This window comes from Artemia sp. Qi Xiang Cuo, chromosome 5, assembly GCF_049724085.1.
Source record: "Artemia sp. Qi Xiang Cuo chromosome 5, ASM4972408v1, whole genome shotgun sequence".
NCBI classification, from domain to species: Eukaryota; Metazoa; Arthropoda; class Branchiopoda; order Anostraca; family Artemiidae; genus Artemia; species Artemia sp. Qi Xiang Cuo.
The window spans coordinates 11,222,222-11,244,532 of record NC_142798.1 but is presented as its reverse complement, the minus strand read 5'-3'; the positions used below and the strand labels follow the sequence as shown (position 1 = coordinate 11,244,532).

Genomic DNA, 22,311 nt, shown 5'->3' with positions numbered 1-22,311 from the left:
GACCATTCTTCAAAATTACCTTAAAAATTACCGCTTGGCGCAATGAAATTATCAAAACAAAAGGCAGTGCCGAGCTTGTGACAGAAAAAAGATAAGATATATAAAAAAGGCAGTGTTGACCTGGTGAGGGAGAAAACGGCTCCCCTCCCCTTCCCACAACTATAGAGCTTTATAAAGATCGAGTTACCTTTTATAATTTACACATTCAACTCGATCTCAAGTCAGGTAGTGGTCATGTGGTAGTACTCTCACACCATCCTCGAGTACATAGTTTTGTCCGATATGATGGACATGCCATATTTTTGACACTAACTGTATAGTTTTTGTGTTTTTAAGAACAGATGGCCGTTACTCTGGCTCTTGGAACTAAATTTTGTTCTAGAATGTTCCTATAAACACTCATGTTGAAATTTTCCTTTTCATAGTATGATAGCACCCCTTTACAGACTTTTTTGGTAGTCTCATTGTGCGTCTCCACGCAGCACACCTTCGGACTGGGAAAAACACCATGCAATACTAAATCACTTCCCGTTTCTGATTCTAATTTTAATATTGATTTGGGGTCTTTCGTTTCACTAGCTTCGGATATTGGGACTCATCCCAGTTTGTATAATCCATCCGAGAGCTAATGTGCCCCCTCCCATTTTCCAAATCTTCCAATAAATTATTAGTTTAAATTTTTAACAATAAAAAATCAGTATCCCCGTAAAAAAAACTTGAACTTGCCCCGCCCTCAGCAACAGACGCTTACACACAGTGTAAAGCTCCAACATGAGTTTTTTTTTGCAATTTACAAAATGGCACTGACAGTGGCAATTTTTGTATTTAAAAAAAGTATTTCTCTTAGATTATCATTGAGAATAACCATTTCATTGTCAATGGGCAAACTAATGTAGATTTTACCCTCAACCTCTGAATAATTGAACTGAAAGGCACCATTTTTACGATTGGAAATTTTTTTGTTGATTGCAAAACTGATGGTGGAAGATATATATATATATATATATATATATATATATATATATATATATATATATATATATATATATATATATATATATATATATATATATATATATATATATATATATATATATATATATATATATATATATATATATATATATATATATATATATATATATATATATATATATATATATATATATATAATAATTTATTTATTACCCACTATAAAAAAGAAGTGGAGTACATAAGGAACAAAAACAAACATACAAAAAAAGAAAAAAAAAGCAAACTCGCACACTTAACAATTATTTACATAAAACGACGTAAATTATGGTGCGCAGTAAGACCTGCAGATAACGACAGCTTTCCTTTAACTTTTGCCTCGGCTTCTCTTCTGTCAATATGCAAGACATATCGCCGAACCTTTTTTTCTTTTAACTGTTTAGATGGTGGAAGAAAAACTTATTTTTCTTCCGACAATTTATCCAGGTATATACCAGGTTTTTTAATTTTAGAAGGTATGGAAGGCATTGGCAACCACCTTTTTTTCTTTTAATTGGTCAAGTGGTGGAAAAGAAACTTCTTCTTTTGCCTTGGCTTGTCTTTTGTCATTATGACAGACATATCGCCAAACCTTTGTTTCTTTTTTAATTGTTAAGGCTGTGGGACAAAAACTTCCTATTCGAATGATTTACCAAGTTCATTTTTTGATTTTCAAATGTATGGTCGGCATTAATGATCTTCTCCGTGTCAAAATCCAAAACCCAATCATCATCGCTATCATTTTCAATTTGCGCGCTTCGTTACACCTCGGCTTATCTTCCTTCATCCTTAAATACCTATCGTTGAATATTTTTTAAAGGTATGGTAGGCATTGATGACCTTATCCACGTCAAAATCCCAAACACTATCATCGTCACTATCATTTTCAATTTGTGCGCTTCGTTACACCTCGGCTTATCTTTCGTCATTCTTAAATACCTATCGTTGAACCTTTTTTAAAGGTATCATTTTCAATTTGTGCCCTTCGTTACACCTCGGCTTATCTTTCGTCATGCTTAAATACCTATCGTTGAACCTTTTTTAAAGGTATGGTAGGCATTGATGACCTTATCCACGTCAAAATCCCAAACCAAATCATCGTCACTATCATTTTCAATTTGTGCGCTTCGCTACACCTCGGCTTATCTTTCGTCATTCTTAAATACCTATCGTTAAACCTTTTTTAAAGGTATGGTAGGCATTGATGACCTTATCCACGTCAAAATCCCAAACCCAATCATCATCACTATCATTTTCAATTTTGACAAGTTTTGGTTCTCGCTGTCCAGGTTGATTTTCATTGAGTGGCTGCTCTTCATTTTCACTTTTGACTCCCTCACTCTTTCAGTATCGTATGTCTTCTAACCACGTATTTCTTTGTTATTCACTTTCATTTTTAAAACGCTCTAATTGTCATTTTCAAATATCTTTGTGTTTGTTCTTTATTGTCATTTTTGACACGTTTTTGGATTTTGGTTACTTAAGACAATTTAGCAATGGCCTTTGCTTTAGCTCTCCGCATTGGTGCTGTCACAATTGATGGTCAAGGTTGTGAAGTTTCACATCTTATCACGTTTGATAGTTAAGATGTTGGTTCCAAGGAATCATCATTTGTAGTAGCTGCAACTGCAAATTTTCGTTTTTTAGGCCCTCCCACAGACATTATATTATTTAAACAACTGGTGCGTTGGAAACTCAACAATCTTATTTAAGCTATGCCTGGCATTATATTAGAAAATACTTTTGTGATGAAATATACGATGGAATAAGGAATGCTTATATGATGAACTAACATATTACAAGACGTCATTTGCCACCGGGCCCCGGCACTCGGCACGTGGCAGGGTTCTATGTATATATATTCTCTCACTGTGACTTGTTTTCTAAACGCAGACGATTTGTCACGACGTCCAAATGGACCTTAAATTAGAAGTGGTGGCTATGTATAATTACATTTTTTTATTACATCTTTAACTTTTGTCTCGGCTTGTCTTTTGTCAGTATGAAGATATATCGCTGAATCTTGGTTTCTTTCAATTTTTCAGGTCGTGGTATAAACACTTATTTTCCTTCCAACGATTTATCTAGTCCAGGTTTTTGATTTTACAAGGCATGAAACGCATTTACGACCAGCTTTGTTTCTGTTAATTGTTCAGGTGGCGGTGTGTTTGGAGTGTATGTGCGTATGTAGTGTGTATGTTTGAGGTGTTTCTGGTGTGTGTGATGGACTCTATGTATACATAGTCCATCTGTATTAAAATTTTGAAAATTTGTATACAAATTACGTAACAACATGTATACCAACTCCATAGAAATATAGTTGGCTGTATTTTTGCGGCTGCATGGGGAAACGGGATTAGGCCTTAACATTGATAAATGCGAATATTTCGTGTTGAATTCAAAATCTTCAGCAACGCCACTTGATTGCAGTTTATTTTCTGTAAAATGTGTCAAATCTTTCCGACGGCTTGGGATCAATATTTGCAAATCCCTCACGTTATTTCACCTCCGGGCACTGAGTGATATTAAAGAAACGCTGAAACAGTGACTTAGAATAACGTCCAAATTCTTAACTAAGAGAATAGAGAAGGTGATGCCTGGAATCCTGGGAAAATATCAGTTTGGTGGTATTCGAGGAAAAAAGGCCCAGAATATTCTCGACGTGCTGCATGACTTGACGGTAGGCAGAGTCGATGAAATGGCAAAAATAAGGCGTTTTCTGTAATGGCTTTCCTACTGTGTATGGATGTTGTCAAAGCGTATGACTCGGTTATAAGATCAATACTGTAGACACTGATGAAGGAAAAGTTTGGATTTAATCAACGGTTTGTGAAGTGGTATGAAAATTTATATAAGAACCCGATGGCGGTTGTGAATATAAATGTTTACACTAGTGGAGGGCTAAGCTTGAAAAGGTAGTGCGACAAGGGGATCCATGCGCCCCTTATTTATTCGAACTTTATATAGATCCCCTTTTTAAGTATGTTGAACGGCGAATACAGGGGATTGTCAATAAGACGAATATCTTCTTGAAATCACTGACTTTTGTAGACGATAGGGCCTTCCTTCCTGGGAGTTTGGCTGATTTGATGGAAGTGGTAAGAGGACTAATGTGGTATGAGGAGCATTTCTTGGTAACAATACACAGAAAAAAGAGCCAGTTACTGAACATAAGTGAGTGCGCATGGTTAGATGATAGCGTCTGGGTCGAGAAGGCTCAGTCAGTGAAAGTATTGAGTGCAATTCTTGAAAGAACAGTGAATGTGGAAAATTTTTGGGAAGAGCGTGAGCAAAAGTTTGAGGGGTTGCTGGTAGCCCATCAAAGAACACATTTTGTGTCGATGTTTAAGAGAGTATTGTATGTAAAGACGTATGCTCTCCTACTGCTATTTTATCTGGCACCGGCTTTTAATCTTGAGGAAAAGTATGCTAAAAAGGTAGAAAGGAGCATTTGGCGTTTCGTTTGGATGGGAAAACTTGAAAAGCTAAGCATGAAAATGTTGTACGTGCTCCGAGAAGGGGGTCTTGGTGTTATAAATTTCCGAAAAGTGTGTAAGTCTCTGAGAATTAGAAAAGTCTGTGAGATGATCTGCAGTAAATGGATTGACGCTAAAATAATAATAGGATGGGTCTCACCAGTGATATATACTGAGGATGAACTAGCAAAACAAAAAATGATTAGGGATGTGCCAGAGAAATTCCATGAAGCCATATAGTGTATTCGAGAACCCAAGGTTTGCTGAGTGATCAGGTGAAAATGCCGAAAGAAAAAGGATAGTGGATGGATACTTAGAGAAAACGGAAGAAGAAGAAGAAGTGGTTTTTCACGTGAAAACAATACAGTCATTTGTGAATTTTAAGCTATTGTTTGAGAAAATGCATAGTGTACCGTATAAACAGTTTATAAAGGAATTTATGTTTCGGTTTATTCATGAGATACTGCCGCTTCCAGATCGGGTAAGCCGCTTTACCCAAGAGGAAGGTCTAAAGTGCAAGCTTTGCGACGAATTAATGATAAATGGTATGAAACACAAATTTTTCAATTGTAAATATAATGAAGGAATTGTAGATAAGTGTTTAAGAGCCTTAAGAGATTGTGGAGCAATTTGGAATACGGAGGAAGGATAAGATAACTGAATTTAGAAATTCCTGGAAATGAGAGGAGAGAACGAGCTATGGTGTTGATTGTGATGAAACTATTCGAATATGTATGGAAAAGAAGGAAGAAGAGAAAAGGGATTGAGTTAAGAAGGTTTGGTTATGATTGTAGGAGAATGATAGCGCGTTTAAGTGAAACTGAAAGGTCGAAAGAACGAGTGGATATTAAGTGGATGGAGTTGTTGGTTGAAGAGTTTATTGGAAAGATGTAGGTTATGTTTGAGGAGATATGTTGCTAGTGTGTGTTTCAGTGTAATAGGTAATGGGTAAAATAGCATTGCCAGTTTTTGTAATTTTACTTTTGTTTTGTTTTTTTAGTTAAATAGTAGCCGAAGTATAGTTAAAAGGGAAAAATGAAAAGATAAAGTTGAAAAGAGGTATCATTATAGCTTTCTTTGAGGTCTTTGTATTTTGTAAATATGATGGTGTATTTTTTTGTAAAAGAAAGTTATAATGATAGATAATTTGGTTTATTTGTTTTATTATTTTTATATTAATTAGTTTATTTTGAATTTTTTTATTATTATTACTTGTTTTTATAGGAGACACGTAGGGTCACCATCCGGAAGAGTTTAGAGGTATGGTAAGAAATAGCCACTGTGTGAAGAGCTTCCTGTTGGGAGAGGACGCCCTTTTCCACGGGAATGGGAAACATTTTTCTTTCATTTTTTATTGATTGGTGTTTGGTAGTATATGGTGACTTCAAGTGTGTCCAGTTCAGCTACTATTTAATAAAAAGAGTAGGTGATGTCTAAAGATGTGTCCCGGCTGGACACATCTCTTAACATGCTGCTTCGACCAGGAAATATTGTCAATATTAGATACTATTTCTTATATTATCTATTATTATTAATATATTATGATATTATGATTATTATGATTGTTATGATTGTTAAGATTATAATGATTCTTGTACTATGATATTATGACTATTATTCAAGATCAAGATATTTTATTGACAAAAACGCATGAAAAACAAATTTCTAAACTGGTCGGCGGAGAACAGGGCTCGATGTGTCGGCCATAAACAAATATAAGAAAATTCCGAAATAAGAAATACAGGATATAAAAAAAAAAAAAAAAAACATACAAGGTAGGAGATAACAGAGGTGGCTACCCCAGCACGATTAAGATTTATTTATTAATCTACATTAATGTCTATTGTATGTTTGTTTGCATTGATTGTTTATTTAATTTCTGTTCGTTTTAAGTTTCATTTATACTTCAATACGAATTTTGTTTTTTTTTTCATTTTCAGCTTGATTTTCATATTCCATCAAAGCATTACTCGCTTTAAGATCTGTTTATTCATTTATATCATTACTTTTTGTATCTTTTTGCTATGATTGTTTATTTAATTTCTGGTCGTTTTGAGTTTCATTTATTCTTTGATAGTAATTTCTTGTCGTTTTGAGTTTGAATTTTAAAAGGTATTTGTATCTGCTGAGCCTAAGTTTAAAATGACCTTTACTTTTCTTTGAAAAATTTATTTTTAGGAAAGTTTTTTTTTTAATTCATTCCAGTAATGAGATGCTTTTAGATATACCCAGTTATAAAATGGAGCAAGTAAATTGCAGAAGGATGGCAAAAGGTGGTTTAGTATTGTATATTTCTTATGTTTTTCCCAATACTGTTCGAAGCGATCTGTCAAGGAATGTTGAAGGGGTTTTTGAATCTCAGTTTATTGAAATCAGATTAAAAAATAAGGTTTTGATAATTGGTAATGTTTATAGATCTACAAGTGGATGCGTCCCTTCTTTTCTTCAGGTCCTTTCTGAGGTCTTGGATCTAACAGGCAGACGTCCATGTGAACTTGAAATCATGGGAAACTTTAACTTAAATCTAATTGACATGGCTTCCTCTACTACGGTGGATTTTCTCTCAGATATGCTCGCTGCTGGCGTTCTAATAACAAGTTCTATTCCGACACGTGTAACTGGTACGTCAGCGTCTTTAATTGATAATTTTTTTTGCCGTTTTATTTGGCTCGGAATTCTATTGGAGTGAGTGATTTCAGATCATTTTCCTGTACTTTTCAGTTTTAACCTTAAAAAAGATGGAGTAGGGACACTCCAGCATCTGGTTCAGCCACTTTTAGGTTTGATCTGAATGAATTGATCCACCTTATATCCCATTTAGCTGAGAAGACTTGGAATATTTTTGGTGAGGATAATGATTTTTGTTCTAAATTTGATTTCTTTTATGAGTCAGTGAAAGAATCTATTTTTGACGTATATGCTATGTCAACCTCTACCTCAAAGTCAAAAAGATCTATTCCTCTTAACCCACAGATCATCCCCAGTCTTCTAAAGAGTCGGAGGAAAAACAAATAATATTTGGAAAGCTTTTAAATCAGTAAAGCCATCTTTGAATGCTGCACATATTTACCGGTTCAAACTCTACAGGAAAATCGTTAATTATTTACGCCTGAAGGAAAAATTCCTTAATTATACAAAAAATAATCGGATTGTGGGAAGGATATTCGAAAAACTTGGCAAGTGGTCAATTCCGTCCTCTAACGTTCTTCTCCGGCTCCTACTATCCCTCCAAGTCTCGTAGTTGGTGATGTGGTTGTTGAGGGTGTTCCATCTGTTCAAGAAGCAGTTACATCATATTTTTCCAATATTGGGAAAAAAACCACATCTTCAGTCAGATCTTCACAGTCACAAACAGATTATAAATCTTATCTTGGTCCACCTTGTCTCAAATCAACGGTTTTATATCCTTTTTCTGACGTTGAAGTGGCCAGGATTGTAAATAGATTGAAAGGTAATTCGTCGTCTGGCCCTGACTGTATTCCAACTATGGTAGTTAAGTTCATTCTTTCTTCAATTATTTCTCCATTGACGAAGCTTATAAATTTCACTTTTGAAAGTGGGATTTTCCCAAGTTCTCTTAAGCGAGCTAGAGTAATTGTTTTATATAAAGATAGACCAAGAAGTAATCCAGCCAATTATCGTCCTTTATCTTTGCTGTCTGATTTTAGCAAAACTTTTGAAAAGACTATGCTTTCCCGTCTACTTGCTTTTCAAGAGGCTAAAAGACTTTTTCATGATTTTCATTTTGGCTTCCGAGCTAAACATTCTACAGAGCATGCATGTGTAACTGTTTTAAATTTTCCCCACGCCGCGCTAAACTCTGGTTTGATTCCTGCTGCTATATTCCTAGATGTTCGTAAGGTTTTTTATTCTTTAACCCATGAGATTTTGCTGGATAAGCTATCACAGAATGGTGTAAAACAACAGGCTCATGCTTGGGTGATTCCTATTTGTCAAGCCGAACTATCTCCGTAGATTCCTTTTCCCGCTGTCGTCTGAAGTTGAGTTTCGTGTTCCTCAAGGCTCTGTTCTTGGACCGATTCTGTTTTTGGTTTATGTTAATGATCTTATAGTTGCGGTTAAGAAACAAAAACCTAGAGTTTGCTGTCGCCTATGTCATCCTGAATCTCTCGTAGTTTTCACCAATGACAGTAACATTGGTACTGTAGTAGGAACTGAGTCTGAGATGCTTCCCAAATTAATTGACCTCTTTGAGAGAGTCGTTCTTTGGTTTGATGCAAATTGTCTTGCGCTTAATGTTGCCAAGTAAATTTTTTTAATATTTTAACGTATTTCTCGGGCGTGCCCCTGAGTTTACTAATATCCAACTTTCAAGGGGCTCTCTCAGTAGACCTAAGGATCGATATGGTCGATTTCTCGGTATTCTTCTTGATGAAAATCTTTCATTAAAATATCATATTGGACTAATTAATAGAAAGATCTCAAGAATTCTATGAATTTTAAGGAAGCTAAAATGCATTTTTCCTGGATCAGTTTTAAAAATACTGTTCGATTGCTTAGTTCAGTCCTACATCTCTTATTGCCCTACAATATGGATGTCAACTTTGTCATTTTTTGTAAACCCTTTTCTAAGCAATATGATAAGGCAAGAAGGCTTATACAGGAAACAAATTGTTTCTAAAACTAACCCAACTAGCCTTTTACTTGATTTGCAGTCGCTCTACATTATTTCGCGTTCGTCTTTCACTTTTCATCAACTTCATGGTGATTTTCCTACAGCCCTTCAAACTACTCTTTCTTTCGTCACTGATAGGTTACGCATCATCTTTACAATTCAAAGAATATTAATATTTTATTTATTCCATCGGTTAGGTCTGACTTTAATCCATTAACTGCTTGTCATATCATTTGGAATAGCCGACCTGAGTCAGCTCAAGAATGTCACTCATTTGGTAGTTTCAAAAGAATTAAAAATTTGTTTTTTTCTGTCTTGATTTTGTAAATATATATATATATATATATATATATATATATATATATATATATATATATATATATATATATATATATATATATATATATATATATATATATATATATATATATATATATATATATATATATATATATATATATATATATATATATATATATATATATATATATATATATATATATATATATATATATATATATATATATATATATATATATATATATATATATATATATATATATATATATATATATATATATATATATATATATATATATATATATATATATATATATATATTAAAGGCAAAGGAGGTTTTACATCAGGTGCTAGAAATTGGAACACGTTTAATTAGATGCCAAAAGACGATGAAAATGTCCTTGACATTTGTAAGTGGCTATCTACGGCATCGAAAGAAAAACGTAAGATCCCGAAATTCGTGATATACTCACCGTGTGAAATTCCAACAATTGGTGATGCGATTGTTGCCACGTTAACCTGTCGCATGAATGAACTTTCCCGTAAAATTGACAGTTTGTCTGAGTTAAATAAGCAACATCTCGCAGTACAGGCAACTTCTGCTTGGCCCTCTTCCACTCAGTCGTCTTGCTCCAAGGACCAATCCAATCCTCCTACCTATGCTGTTGTGTTAAAAAATTGCCCGTCCAATCTTTCATCTCCACTATTAAGGAAAGATTTTATTGATAAAATATATCCTGAAGCTGCAAATGATATTTCAGAGGTTTAAACGTTCTTCATCAGAATGGAAAATTGTCGTAAAAAGTAAACCCGCTGCCTCCTCAATTGCTGACCAGATGAAAAAGTTCCAACCTGGCCTTTTAGCCTCTGTTAAATCTCCCGCCTTCATCGGTGTAATAAAACACGTACCGACAGAAATGAATGAAAAAGATCTAGAGAAAATTATTCCACAGTGTGTCAAAGCTTTGGAGTGTGGCAAGTCACGTGTCTACAAGATTTATTTCGAACAACGGAGTGATCTCGACTCTTTTCTGAAAAATTCTGTGAAGGTGGGTTATGAGAGGTTAACTGTCCAGAATTTCATATTCATACCTAGACGGTGTTTCAGATGCCATCAACAAGGACATTTTGCTGCTGATTGTAAGAACGCAGAACTGTGCTCTCGCTGTGGTTCCACGAAGCACTCTTCCACCAGGGATAATCCATGTGTTCGGAACATGTTTTGCATTACATGTAAAGAGTCTAATCACATCTGTTACAGTATCAAATGCCCTGGCAACGCTCAAACGGGCAGCTAAGTAGATTAATGAATATTCGTTTTTTCTCTTGGAATATTAATGGTGGTCTTATAAAAAAAAGACCTACTCTTAAAAATATACTTAATAATTATGATAACCTGTATTTGCAGGAACATTTCCTGACCAACCACAGCCTTAGTTTACTTGACATTAGTGCCACCTCCAAAACGTTTTCGGTTCCAGCTAAACGTAGTGCTTCTAAAGGCAGAGCTTCTGGCGGTATTGCTAGTTCTGAGGCATCGAATCTTAATTATAGTTCTTTCTTTCCCAGTGATATCTTTTTAGTTGTTCGAGTAGGTGAGTGCGTAATAATAAGCGTGTGTTTACCCACTGATCACAAAGATAAAGATTCGGAAAGATATTGTGCATTAGCAGTTAGTAAACTTAGCTCTTGTCTTCGTAATGTCCTTAAACTGAAAATCCCGAGTTTGATTATAGGTGATTTTAATTGTGATTTAAATTTTAGGTTGTCTTCAGCTTCTATCCGTGCTTCTTTACTATTAGAAATATTTGGTGATGATTTCAAACTTCAACAGAAATCTGCTCAGTTTACTTACATTCATTCTTCCTCTTGCACATCTAACCTTGACCACGTTGTGTCATATAACCTTGATATAACTTGTGTTGAGGTAGTTTCCAAATTTCAAGTTTCAGACCATCTTCCTATTGCTTCTAGTTTTAAACGAGAAGCTTCTCAGATTCCAGTGTTACAGGCTTATACTGTTCACCGGCACAAGTAGTATATTTCTCGCGATTGGAATAAAATTGACACATTTCAGTTCATTGAAAGTTCAGATAGTATCCTAAACATGATCCGGGTTCCATTTCATCTTCTGCAAAAGTCTTCTAATAAAGACATTAATGAGGTTAGATTAACTCTTGATATATACTCCGCAGAAATCTGCCATGCAATTTTGTGTGCTGAAAAAAGGGCAGATCCTCTTAAAAAAATACGTGTTGGTACCCAAGTTACCGGGTGGTCAGGAAATCTAGTGCTGTCCGAAGCTTGAGACCGTGCTAAATTTTGGTACAAATTATGGAGAGATTGCCTATGTCCCCGTCAAGGAATATTCAATGAACTGAGAAAAGTGTCAAAAAAATATTTTGCTAAGGAACTTGCCCTTCATCGATCTAAAATGCAGACACTTTATTCCGAGAAGGTCAGGAATTCACCTGATCTTCTGTGGAAGCTATTACTTTGTACTATCTCCTCCAATTTGCCAGACCCGAATGACATTCCTTTGTCCGAGTGGATATCCCATTTTTCAAATGAATTTTCTGAGCCTGATCCTGTTTTAGAGTCACAATTTTGTGACGAGCTCTGCAAATTCATTAATGAATCTCCTGACCGTGATTTTGTTGTTACGTGTAACGCTGTCATGAAAGCCATATCCCGACTTAAAAAGAAAGCTTCTTCTGGGGTAGATAAAGTGAGTACTCTACACATCATTAATGGAAGTTATCTATTGGTGCGTCACCTCAGCCTTCTCATGCAAATGATATTTGTCACAGGTATTGTTCCATCCTCGTTCTGCATTGGTGATCTGACTCCAATTCCCAAAAAAGGGAAATCTGAGCTGCAATTTCTTTTTCTTGATGAGTTAAGACAGAAATGTTACGTTCCCCCATATCAGTTCGGTTTTCAGGCTAATCTTGGCTGTTCTCATGCTCTTACAGCAGTTTTTACTGCCCTCGCTGACGCTGAATCTTCGGGAGAAAGTATGATCCTCGCCAGACATGACGTTAAACGTGCGTTCGATTCCTTAATTCAGTCGTCTATGTTATATCGTAAAGCGAGGCGTATATCCTTCAGTTATTCATGTTCTCAGGAACTTATTTATGAATCTAAGAGTGCGCTTAAAACTCCAATTCCGTTTTCCCTTGCAGTCAGCTCTCGATCATTCCCAATATAACTGCATTAATTCTCGTGTGAGGTCAAACTTTTCGAATCCCTCGAATATGCTTGCGATTCCTCAGTACCCCGTCCTCGTTAAGAAAGGGACAAGACAGGGGGCTATCACTTCCCCAACCCTGTTCAATAATAGTGTCCTGGAAGCTCAGGCAAAGTGTCTTCCTTCATGCATACTTGGGAGAATCAATATGTCTCTTATTTGTTATGCTGATGACATCTTGAATCTCAGCCATACGATCCAGCACATTGAGCAGAATTTCAAAATCCTCAAAGATGAACATTCAAAAATTAGTCTGTCTTTTAATCCTGAGAAATCTAAAGTAATTCTTTTCAATGGGAGAAACCCCTCTACTTCTCTTATAAATATGGACGGTTCTCAGACCATATTACATACCTGGGCCTTCCAATTGGCACATCTATAGGCCACAAACGTCGTTTGCTGATTTCTCACGTTGAGCATAAAATTAGCATTTCTTACGCTGAAAAAGCAAACTACGTTGCAACTGTTACCTTCTAGCATCCATTTACAACACCACAGCCCTTCCACATCTGCTTTACATTGCTCCTTTCTGGAAATTCTTTAGAGTTACAGATAAAAAGCACCTACGATCAATCTTCTTCAGATTTGCTAAATATCTTCTACATTTGCCCCCTTGGACAAGAAACCGTAAAATTATTCATTTGTATAAGCTAACTGACCCGAATATTAGCATTAATAAATCTCTATCCCGTTTTCAAAGTAAGTTTATTATAGAACCTTAATGAAAATCACACCATCAAATTCAGCGTATCAGAGAACCCTACTGTAGAGTTTTCAAGCACCTATCTGCAAAAATGTGGAATTTTGCATTTTTTGCCAGAAGAAAGATCATGGATGCGTGTTTATTGTTTTTTTTCCCCAGGGGTGATCGTATCGACCCAGTGGTCCTAGAATATCATGAGAGGGCTCATTGGAACGTAAATTAAAAGTTCTAGTGCCCTTTTTAGGTGACCAAAAAAATGGAGGGCAACTAGGCCCCCTCCCACGCTTATTTTTTTCCTAAAGTCGCCCGATCAAAATTTTGAGATAGCCATTTTGTTCAGCATGGTCGAAAATATGATAAATATGTCTTTTAGGATGACTTAATCCCCCGAAGTTTCCAGAGGGAGGGCTAAAAGTTATGAACTTTACCCAATGTTAACATATAGTATTGGTTATTTGGAAGTATACAGAAGTTTTCAGGAGGTCTTTTTTTCTGGTAGTGGGAGGGAAGGATGGGTCGGGGGTTATGTTGGAGGATCTGTTCATGAAAGAAGTTTTCATGGGGGAAGGGAAATTGCCATGAAGGGGGCGCCGGATTTGCCAGCATTATTTATTGGTTATTGGGAAGTATACAACCATTTTCAGGAAGGATTTTTTCTGGAGGGGGGGGGAGCTAGAGGAGGGGGTTACTGTGGAGAATATTTCCGTGGAGGATGTTTCTTTGGGGTAAGGGACATTTCTATGAAGGGGGCGCCGGATTTCCAAGCATTATTTAAAAAACGATCAGAAATTAAATAAAAAAAAACAAGTTTTTTCAACTGAAATGTAAGAAGGAATATTAGAACTTAAAACGAACAGAAATTATAACATATGTGAGGGGGTTCTCCCCCAAGTCAAAACCTCACTCTTTACGCTACAGTTTTTTTTTATTGCTTTAAAAATAGCTATATATTCTAATTAAACGGCCTTTGTGATTCAGGGGTTTGTGAATCAAAATTTTTTTTAACTTTTAACGTAAAGAGCGTGGTATTGACTAAGGGGAGAACCCCCTCATATACTTAATAACATATACGTAATAAAAAAAAACAATAAAAAAATCAGCGATACGGCTCACTAGTAATCGAAACTTTTAAAAACGGAATTTTGATGTCAATAAATGTATCAAAAGAATGTGTTTATAATGCTGATTCTAAATATATAAATTTTATTAAGTTTAGTATTACTCATCAAAGGCTACGAGCCTGAGAATATTTACTCGATTTTTTTAAGAGGGAGGAAACATCCCCTACAAGTGAAAGAATTTTAATGAAAATCACACCGTCAGATTCAGCGTATCAGAAAACCCTATTTCAAGCTCATATCTGCAAAAATCTGCAACTTTGTATTTTTTGCCAGAAGAAAAATACACGAATATGGAAGTTAGTTACGTAAGTTAATTTGTAAAGACATCCATTTAGCAAAAGAAAAGTAAAATTTTTATGCAAATAAAAGCTGCATTAACTAAAAAACGATCAGAAATTAAATAAAAAAAACAAGTTTTTTAAACTGAAAGTAAGGAGCGACATTAAAACTTAAAACGAACAGAAATTATTCCGTATATGAAAGGGCTGTCCCTCCTCAACACCTCGCTCTTTACGCTAAAGTTTGACTCTGTCTCACAACTTTATTTTTTAAAACAATAAAAAACTTTAGCGTAAAGAGCGAGGCGTTGAGGAGGGGACAGCCCCTTTCATATACGGAATAATTTCTGTTCGTTTTAAGTTTTAATGTCGCTCCTTACTTTCAGTTTAAAAAACTTGTTTTTTTTTTATTTAATATCACTAAGAGACAATTATTGGTTTACCTACTTAAGTAAGGATACTAATGGTATATTACTAGAGCCAATTTATTACTACATCGGTTACTATTATTAAACTTTGGACTATTATCGTGAATTGAATTTTACGGAATTTATTAATTATTAACAATGGGATAGAAAAACGATCAAGGCATGATGAGGATGAACGTGGGAATTCGAAAAATTTATTTGACGTATCAGGTACTAGTTTAGCCTCAATCTCAAATATATCGTTGGCAACTTTTGCTGATAGCATCAAAACTGTGATTTGGCTTGTAAGTGACAACGGAAAAAATTAGACTCACTTGAAAATAAACTGAAGTCTTTGGATGATCGAGTGGCTAAGTTAGAGAATATTCAAAGAGATTTTGTGATATTAAAGTGAAATTTAATTAATTGTAAAAGTAATTAGTTTTTCCCCACCCCTATGTTCTATCCCCTCTTGTCTCGTGTATTATTAATGTAAAAAAAACTTTGTTTTTATATATGAATTTTGTTCCCCGAACTCAATGATATATTTGTAGTTGGAGGATTTTTTAATTTGTTGGAAATATTTGCGCAGCTATAGGAAACGAAAGGGATACGGAAGGTTTTGCATGGTTAGAAAGGTCGTGTGCGCTAAGCGACTAAACCATAAGCAAAGTATTGTTCTGTTAATAATAGCGAAGTTAAATTTGAGTTTCTTTTTCTTAGTTCAAGAAGTAGTTTGACGATTGAAATGTGTATTTAACCTCAGTGTTTATCTGTGTCAAAGATTGAGTCACTGTAAAATAGGGCTTGTGAGTCATATTCATCGATAGTATATTTCAATCTCCTTCAGCACCTCAGAAATTGAAGGATTTAGAGAGAAATAAAATAGATTTTGCGTTTAGATATAATGATGTTTCGAGTGGACGGACCTTGGTTGCGGTATTCGCTTGCAGCTCCAAGATTCGAATTATGTTTTACCGTGTGAGATTGGTCCTACATACCGTAAACCTGGCAATATTTTCAATATTTTTTTTTTCTGAATTGCCAAGGGCTAAATTTAAATTATAGCTTTATTGAAGATTTAGCTAGTATTTCTGTTTTTTAGGTGATAGCTTCAACTGAGACATGGCTAAATGCTCATAATTCAGAGTTGCTTGGTCTAGAGGAATATAATTTTTACACAAAAATGGGCAATTACTTTAACATGGGGGCCTTGCCGTATATATTAGATCAGATATTGAAGTGACCATTCGAAGCGACTTAACTATTTATAGCAAGATGGTATTTGAACCCTCGTGCTTCATCTTAATTTAAGTAATTATTCTTGCTACTTAATAGTTCTCTACCGCCCACCGACTTCCTCATATAATGAATTCTTTGATCTTCCAGAAGAGCAGCTTGATAAGACGCCTATGAATCTCCCGTGCTTTCTTGTTGGTGTTGGAACGGTGTGGGCTCTGATTGAAATAAATGCAAAGACCAGCCGACTATTGAATATTTTCGTCTCATTTGGATTACTTCCGTCAATCAACATACCTACGAGGGTTACGGATACATCTGCGACATGTATTGACAATATATTCTCTAATGTTAACCCTGATTCCCCCCGTGTTGTTGTTAGTGACGCTTCAACAAAATATTTTATAGAGGGATCTATCTCAAATGAATTGGGATAATATTTTATCAATTGCATCTAATAATGAAGAGAAATTTAATTTGTTTTACCAGATTATCCAAAGTGAATTAGAAAAGAATTGTTAAATGAACGAAGGACGGCGTAGGACAACCCGAAAGAAGCCATGGATTGTTGGACACCTTCTAAAATTGATCCGTATCAGAGACAACTTTACAAAAAGAGATCGATCACAAATGCGATTTAAACGATATAATATATAACAATTATCGCAATGCTCTGAATCGATTATTAAGAAAAGCAAAAAGGGGAATTTTACTCGAGGAAGTTCGAGGACGTATCGGGATGTCCGGCAAAAACATGGCGCATGATTAAAGAAGTACTTCAGCAGCCAACGATTTCACTTGAAATAGTTAACCAAGAAGGTGAAATGCCCAAAATTACTGGTGATGTCTCGGAGGGGTTCAGAAATTACTTCTCAGTAGAAGGAAAGCGCGTTGCTGAAGGAGTCTGTCCAATGTTACATGATCCAAGCATTTTTGAATACCTTGGTCATTATGAATCTGAGGTTTCAATGCATTAAGCACCTGTATCATTAAGTGGGATGAAACAGATCATCTACAAAATGAAAAGTAATGCCTCTGGTAGTGATATCATATCGTTAAGAGTGGTTAAATTTATTCTGTCCCTAATCCAGAAGCCACTTTTGTCCCGAATTAACTCTGCATTAAAAGAGGGCTTCTTCTCGTCTTGTTTTAAAGTAGCTCGTGTTACTCTTGTTCATAAGGGTGGTGAGATGAATAGTTTAGGAAATTATATGCCGATTTCTGTTCTTCTTATACTATCACGTGTTTTAGAGAAGTGCTTTGCTGCCCGTCTTTATGTATATTTAGAGCGTCGCAATGTGTTAAATCCTACCCAATTCGGATTTCGGCATGGTTACACAACACAACAAGCGGTTGCTTATCTAAGCAGCGTAGTCAATCAAGCGTTGGATGAAGTTTACAGGGTTTTAGCAATATTTTTAGATATAATTGAAGCTTTAGATACAGTAAATCATCATCTCCTACTTCTAAAATGTGAGTTTTATGGCATAAGAGGTCAGGGGTTTAATTTTCTACGTGCATTTTTAGCAGGGCGGCTGCAGTATGTTCAGATTGACTCAAAGCGTTCATCAAGCTTTCCTATTACATGTGGAGTTCCACAGGGCTCTGTTCTTGGACCGCTATTATTCTTAATTTTTGTAAATGACCTAACTCTAACCATGTCCAATATAAAAAATAATTTCAGTGAATTATTCAATAATCCACAAGAAGTGACAGTACCCATGTTTTCTGATGACACGTCGCTTGTTTGTCTCGCAAGAACTGAGAAGGGATTACTTGAATTAAGCAAACAATCGTTAGACAGAGTTTCAACTTGGATGTGCGTAAATAAACTACAAGTTCATCCGGCTAAGATTAGTTTTATCATATTTTCAAGAACAGCTACATAATATCCATGGATTTCTCGATTAAAATACAGTTATGGCGAGATTGAAAGAAAGTCTTGTGTCAAGTATTTAGGTATTACACTTGATGAAACTTTGTCGTTTAGGAAACATGTTGGCAACACGTCAGCGATTTTATCACGGAAAATCGGAATCCTTAGAAAACTCACACACTTTGTCCATCGCATTTTAAGGTTGTTGTATTTCTCGATAATACATCCATATATTTTACATTGTTCTTCGGTACGGTTAGAGACATTTCCGTCGCTAGTTAATCCAATTCGAGTTCTCCAAAATAATGCGATCCGTTTACTTTGAAATAAATCTTATAGTTATTCTGTAAGATTGGAGTATAGAAGACAAAAAATTTTACCAGATGCTGGCTTATGGGATTTTTATCACCAGTTATTTATGTTCAAGTACAATAATAATAACCTACCTTTATGCTTCTCAGGCATTTTTAAGGTTAGGTCTCATTGCCACAAATAAAATACTCGAACAAGCAAGGCACTGTCTGCTCTAATTGCCATTACTACAAGGTATAAGTTCTACTTTGTTTATCGACGAATAAAATTATGGAATAGCAATGATAAGACGATTAATGACAAAAGAAGCTTTGAAGAATTTAGAAATAAAGTTAAGGAAAAAATGTATTTTAATTATGAGTTTTAAATTATTATTTGTCATTTTTATTTGTATTTTATTTATAAATTTACGGATTAGTAATAATATGGTTATTAATGATATAAAATGGTTTGGAAAAATTTAGAAATAAAGTCCAGAAATAAATGCATTCTATTAATGAGTCCTAGGCTATTTTTTTTTTTGAGGTGTGTGAAGGAGTATAGTGGATTATTTGGATAGTTTTTTTAATCTTGTTTTTTTCTCTTTTTTTGGTCGTTACGGTGACTCCAGTAGTAACTCAGCAAGGAAATATGTATTTTATTTATACACATATACATATATTTTTTATATATTACCAGTATTTCTGGTATACTTAATTTGTGCTATAAATTAGTACTAAAATTTTCTCCTTTTTTTTCTATTCCTGGCACACCCCTAGAACAGCTTTCCTTTGCAAGTTCATGGGCAGGCTAGAAGATTTATTTGAAAGACTTATTTTTTTCATGTATTATATATATAGATGTACGCATTTTGTCAAGTTCTATTTTTTTATTAATAAAATATTAATGATAATAAGTATATGTATATATATATATATATATATATATATATATATATATATATATATATATATATATATATATATATATATATATATATATATATATATATATATATATATATATATATATATATATATATATATATATATATATATATATATATATATATATATATATTACTATTTTGGGGGAATTGAAGACCCTAGCCAGGGTTAGAAATGTTTGTTGTGAGGGTGTTGAATTTTTTTAATATTTTGTGTGGCTTGGTTTCAAATATATATTTGGAATTTGATTTAATTTGCTAGATGGTCTTAAACTTCTTTTTATCTTTTTTTTTTTTTTGGGGGGGGGGGTCTTAAAATACCCTTTTGTTTCGGTCTCTTAAATAATTTTTTGTTTTCTTTGTTTTGTTGTGTGGGTCTTTAAAAGGTTGAAATGCAGTATATTGAAAATACTTTTCTTCTTTTTTCTTAATATTTGTGTCACTTATGTTTTTCCTCTTTTTTTTTTCTGGCCATAGAGCCTTACTCTTTGTTAATTCTTTGTTATAATTCTTTGTTAAAGTGTTTTTGGTGTAACTATGTTGGTTGAATCAATTGATTGATTTATTTATTTATTGATCTTATCCAGGCAGCCATAGCGGCATTGAGTGTGATATTTATTTATTTGTGTTGATGTTAAACGTATTTTTGTATATATTTTTTCTCGTTTCTTATGTTACTCCACTTCATTTTTTGTATAGTGGGTTGAAAATAAATTATTACTATATTACCATTTAATAAGGTATAATTAGCTCAGGAAAATTTTTAACTGGAAAGTTCTAGAAAATTTATATGAAAAAACTTTATCAGTAAAATAGGAATACAAAACTAAACGAATAACTCATAGGGACTCTAAACTCTAAAATCAAAAAATAGTAAAATCTCTTATGAGGTATAAATAAGTTATTGTTTCGAAAAATTTTCTCCCACAAGCTCATATTGGCCAAATTCGTAATTCAGAGTTAAAAAAATGGAAATAAGGAAGCAGGCTAATAAATTGAGAAAGACGGAAAAACAATTCAACACTAAAAATGGTTTAAAGCAAAAATTCGAATGATATTAGCTAAACATAAATGTTATATCTTCTTATTGTTGTGTCTTTAAGATCTTTGACCATTATTGTAAAGATGGATATGACATAATCCATAATGTTAGGATATTGGTCGTTAAAAAGACAATCATTAGACAACTAACAAAGACAATTGCAACAGGGCAGAGGCGTGTTTTTTTTTTTGGGGGGGGGGGGGGGGCGGACAGATGTGGCGCTGGCCCCAGGCGTAGAAATTTTAGAGGTGCAAAATTTAAAATAGACATTCTAACGGTTATAATCATTTTGTAATTCTGAAACTTTGTTTTTGTTAAAATAAAGTAGAGAATAACTGAATGTAAAGAAGAGGTTGCAGTTAATAAATCAAAACAATTAATATATTGTTAGTTAATTAATAAAACTGAAATAAACTAAAGAATAAAAAATAATTAAATAATGACAATTAAATAATAATAATTAAAATAATGAATAATAATTAAAATAATAAATTAAATATAATTAAAAAATAAATTATTAATTCAATAGCAAATTGAAAATAACTCGGTTAATAAACACACCTTTTTAACATTTGGCCTGAAAATTTTGTGGGAGACAGGGAGAGGGGGAGTGCCAATCAAGATTTTGCCCCGGGCGCATGAGAGGCCGGAAAAACCACTGCAATCGGGAGAGTAAAAAATTCAAAAAAAATGAGTGGTTGACTAGAAAACCCCTCTGGCAATTCCTTCAAATAGAACGCGTTTGCCCACATTGCTGGAAGTTAGAAAATAGCCCCTACAAGGACAATTACTCGGCAGTTCAAGGCAACACTCTCAAGGAAAGAGTCGAACATTCAAGTGTCCTGGTTGTTTAACTAAAAAACAAGCATAGCTGAAAAAAAAACTAGAATTTTAACCCGTTAATCTGGTTTGGCAGTTTATGTTCCTCTACTGACGAGACGACGACATCTCTAACAATGAAAGGATATATTGTTAATGAGTATTTTAGGTTAGAGTTATTTTTTACGTTGGAATAAAGAAATAAAAAGAGAAAGTAAAATAAGAAGTATAATTGCCAAGGCAGTATCCAGGATTCTCCTTCGAGTGGGGGGGAGGTATCAACAAAGTTGAAAACGCACCGAAATTTTTTTTATATGTATTTTAGTTACTTTTGTACAAATCCGACAAAAATTCCGAGGAGAAGGGGTTCAAAAAGGGACCCCCTAGATACGGCCTTGATAACAGCCATACCTTTGTATGGGACACTTGGTACTGTAGTTATTACTTCAGCTCCATATTCTTGCTCAAGTCGTTGTGAAAATACTTCCATGTGAAGAAGTCCAAGGAAACCAAGTCTCCAGCCCTGTCCAAGCGCTGGGCTAAAAGTTAAAAGGAAAACTTAAGTGAAATGGAAACACTTTTTATTGAATGAAAATACTTTCTAAAACTAAATGCATATTTCAATAAAAGATCGCTTTCCACCCACAAAGGGCCTGTCATTGGTCAGAGAAAAGGCAACCGGATCGCCCTGACCGGGTTGTTGGCTGAGCTCCAAAAGATAGTCAACAATGTCTCTTTACATAAAAGAAAGCTGGCCTCATTATCAGCAAGTCTATAACAAAAGTCATGAAAGCAAACGCTTCAAACCACCCATATATCCAACTAGAGGGCATAATCATCGAGACTGTTGATGAGTTCCACTAACTTGGTTCTATCCTAACACCAAACGGAGGTGCAGAAACTGAAGTTGGAGCTC

The 22,311-nt window shown here is 34.4% G+C and overlaps 2 protein-coding genes across 3 annotated transcripts in view; one reads left to right on the top strand and one right to left on the bottom strand.

The window, feature by feature from the left end:
- Positions 1-17,451, top strand: part of LOC148951805 (uncharacterized) — a 51,779-nt gene extending 34,328 nt beyond the window's left edge. The window contains exon 4 of the mRNA XM_089089341.1: positions 16,572-17,451. Coding sequence (XP_088945467.1) covers positions 16,572-16,598 — 27 coding nt within the window. The 3' untranslated portion in view covers positions 16,599-17,451. The remainder of the gene's footprint in view (positions 1-16,571) is intronic.
- Positions 1-22,311, bottom strand: part of waw (Translation factor waclaw) — a 554,624-nt gene that overhangs the window by 155,452 nt on the left and 376,861 nt on the right. For both annotated transcript variants that reach the window (XM_089089339.1, XM_089089338.1), the window contains exon 8: positions 21,807-21,934. In XM_089089339.1, the coding sequence (XP_088945465.1) occupies positions 21,807-21,934 (128 nt within the window). The remainder of the gene's footprint in view (positions 1-21,806; positions 21,935-22,311) is intronic.